General features: G+C 43.1%; 1 protein-coding gene across 1 annotated transcript in view; it reads right to left on the bottom strand.

The window, feature by feature from the left end:
• The window catches only part of LOC134447833 (RNA polymerase II elongation factor ELL), a 69,739-nt gene that overhangs the window by 33,054 nt on the left and 34,185 nt on the right, over positions 1 to 2,500 (bottom strand). The window contains exon 3 of the mRNA XM_063197505.1: positions 504 to 631. Coding sequence (XP_063053575.1) covers positions 504 to 631 — 128 coding nt within the window. The remainder of the gene's footprint in view (positions 1 to 503; positions 632 to 2,500) is intronic.

Here is a 2,500-nt window from a genome sequence, read left to right as displayed (position 1 = left end):
TAATTTCACGTCATCTTGTTTACACTGCTCTTACCCTAAGCCATACTGGTGTAATCAGTCATAGCTGGCCTTGAGGTTTTTTTTTTTATTCAGCATTCACTTCATAATATATTTTTGCAATAGTATAACATATACAATGTAATAATTCATGTATATCATATGTGCAGACTGCTGGGCTCTTAAATCGAGCCATACTGCTATATGCAGTCAGATCTGGCCTAAGGTTTGTCATTACGTCTCCGCTGTGTAGTGTTGCCTTTATCGGTTAGTATTGCCCAGCTATAGACACCGATTAAGAATATATGTAGGGTAGTGTGAGTGTGTGCTTACTCGCTTACTCTCTACCCCAAGCCCTAGTGGTGTATGCAGTCAAAGATGGCCTGAGGCTTAGCATTAAGTTTTGATTGTATGGTGTTGCCTTCATTGCATTGTACGGTTAGCATTACCATAAAGCGATACTGATAAAGAATATGTAGTGTGTGTTTTCTCTCTTGCTCTCTTACCCGGAGGCATACTGGTGTATGCAGTCAAAGCTGGCCTGAGGTTTGTCTTTGCTGTCGCTGGACAGGTAGAAGGAAAAGACACGCAGTGCATCCGGCGACTCCGGAGAACCGGCCGGGATTTTGATGTACTGGAGGAGAAGAAGAAAACGAGAGACACGGTTAGACATGACACAGTCCAGTATCATACTGCACACACGTAGACATGACACACGAAAAAGATAAATACCCCACCCCAATATCATATACACAGTTAGACATAATGCCACTGTTTTGCCAGGCCGTGCGAAGCAAGATATAACCATCTGAAAGGGCCCCCTCCTCAATACATAATGGGGGACCAAGTCGGAGACCCCCTCTCTCCCTGGGCCTGGGATTACTAGCCCATTTATCCCCCCCATATGGCACACATTTAGACACTGCACAGTCAATCTCCATATCACACACAGTAAGACATGACCTGTCCCATATTGGAAGAAAGAAGAGACACACACACTCCGCTCCTATCATTCACAGTTAGACATGACCCACTCTATTCCCATATGGGCAGTGAGCCTGTTTACATGCACATAAATAAACAGTTTACAATCAGGTTTTTGGAGTAAACGGTTTATTCAAGTGCTCATATGAACGGAATAAACAGTTTTATAATAATCGGTTTATTGCAGTTATCGGTTTATGAGAAATCCAATTCACACAGGTAGGTTTTTGTCTAATAAACTGACTTCTCAAAGCAGGTTAAACCGTAAGCAGGTTATTATCAGGTTATTGACATTCTAGAATCACAAGCCTTGAATTCCAGTTTCGTGTCACACACTTGAGTGGAACACATGCAAATGACAGACTGCATGTTAACAACAATAAACTGTTTACTCCAATAAACTGTTTATTGCAATAACCCGATTATTGTGGTAATGTTAACCAGCTTATAGAGAGAGTCCTCCCTCTCCCACACTGGAGGAAAGGAATGGAGACGCACACAGTTAAGACACGACACATTCCACTCCCATATCACATGTCATGTCCACAGTGTAATCCTTTGTGTACTTATGCACTCGTTCCGTGTACTGTGCAATGAGCCTGTGTACTCTGTAAGTATGCATTGTCACCCTGGTAAAACACTCACATATTACATGACAACTTCTCCTTAACATAGAAAACGCCCGCATACCAAATCTCAATGCATATTTTATCCCATAAAGTAAAAAAAAAAAACATATTACATCAATTATTTCCTAATTGAATACGCAGTATTGAAAAAGGCAATTTAGCCTGTGGCTAATGAGGTACTGCTGCTAAGATGCCATATCCCTCATTAAGGTGACGGAGATAATTGGCACGCAACACACGGAGAGCGGAGCAGAGACGCAGCTTCATCTTTTTTTAACTCGGTCATAAATTAAAAATTTCCTCGCAACGCAACAACGCCTGCTTGGGCTGTTTGGAACGTGCTAACGTAAGGTTGAGTTATGACTTATAAGACAGCTAACGACACCTTGTGTTACACATGCAGAAAGAGAGGGAATGGTGGATGGAGAGAGAGAGAGAGAGAGAGAGAGAGAGAGAGAGAGAGAGAGAGAGAGAGAGAGAGAGAGAGAGAGAGTCTGGTCGCACATACTGTGTGTGCTGATTTATTCATCATGTGGGGGAGACCTGATGCACCGACTCCAACCTGAATTCTCACCAACATTAGCATGGTGGCACTGATGAATGATAGCATGCAGGAACAACGTTGCTAACACACAGGGAGGGAAGAGAGAGAGGGAGAGAGAGAGAGAGAGAGAGAGAGAGAGAGAGAGAGAGAGAGAGAGAGAGAGAGAGAATGAAAAGACACAGTGGGTGAGAACAAAGGTTGATGGAGACAAAGATAAGATATTTTTACCGGACAGAGAGAGAGAGAGAGAGAGAGAGAGAGAGAGAGAGAGAGAGAGAGAGAGAGAGAGAGAGAGAGAGAGAGAGAGAGAGAGAGAGAGAGAGAGAGAGAAAGAGCGAGAGACAGA

Source organism: Engraulis encrasicolus, chromosome 4 (genome assembly GCF_034702125.1).
Source record: "Engraulis encrasicolus isolate BLACKSEA-1 chromosome 4, IST_EnEncr_1.0, whole genome shotgun sequence".
In the NCBI taxonomy this organism is placed as follows: Eukaryota; Metazoa; Chordata; class Actinopteri; order Clupeiformes; family Engraulidae; genus Engraulis; species Engraulis encrasicolus.
This window is presented reverse-complemented; position numbering and strand designations above follow the sequence as displayed.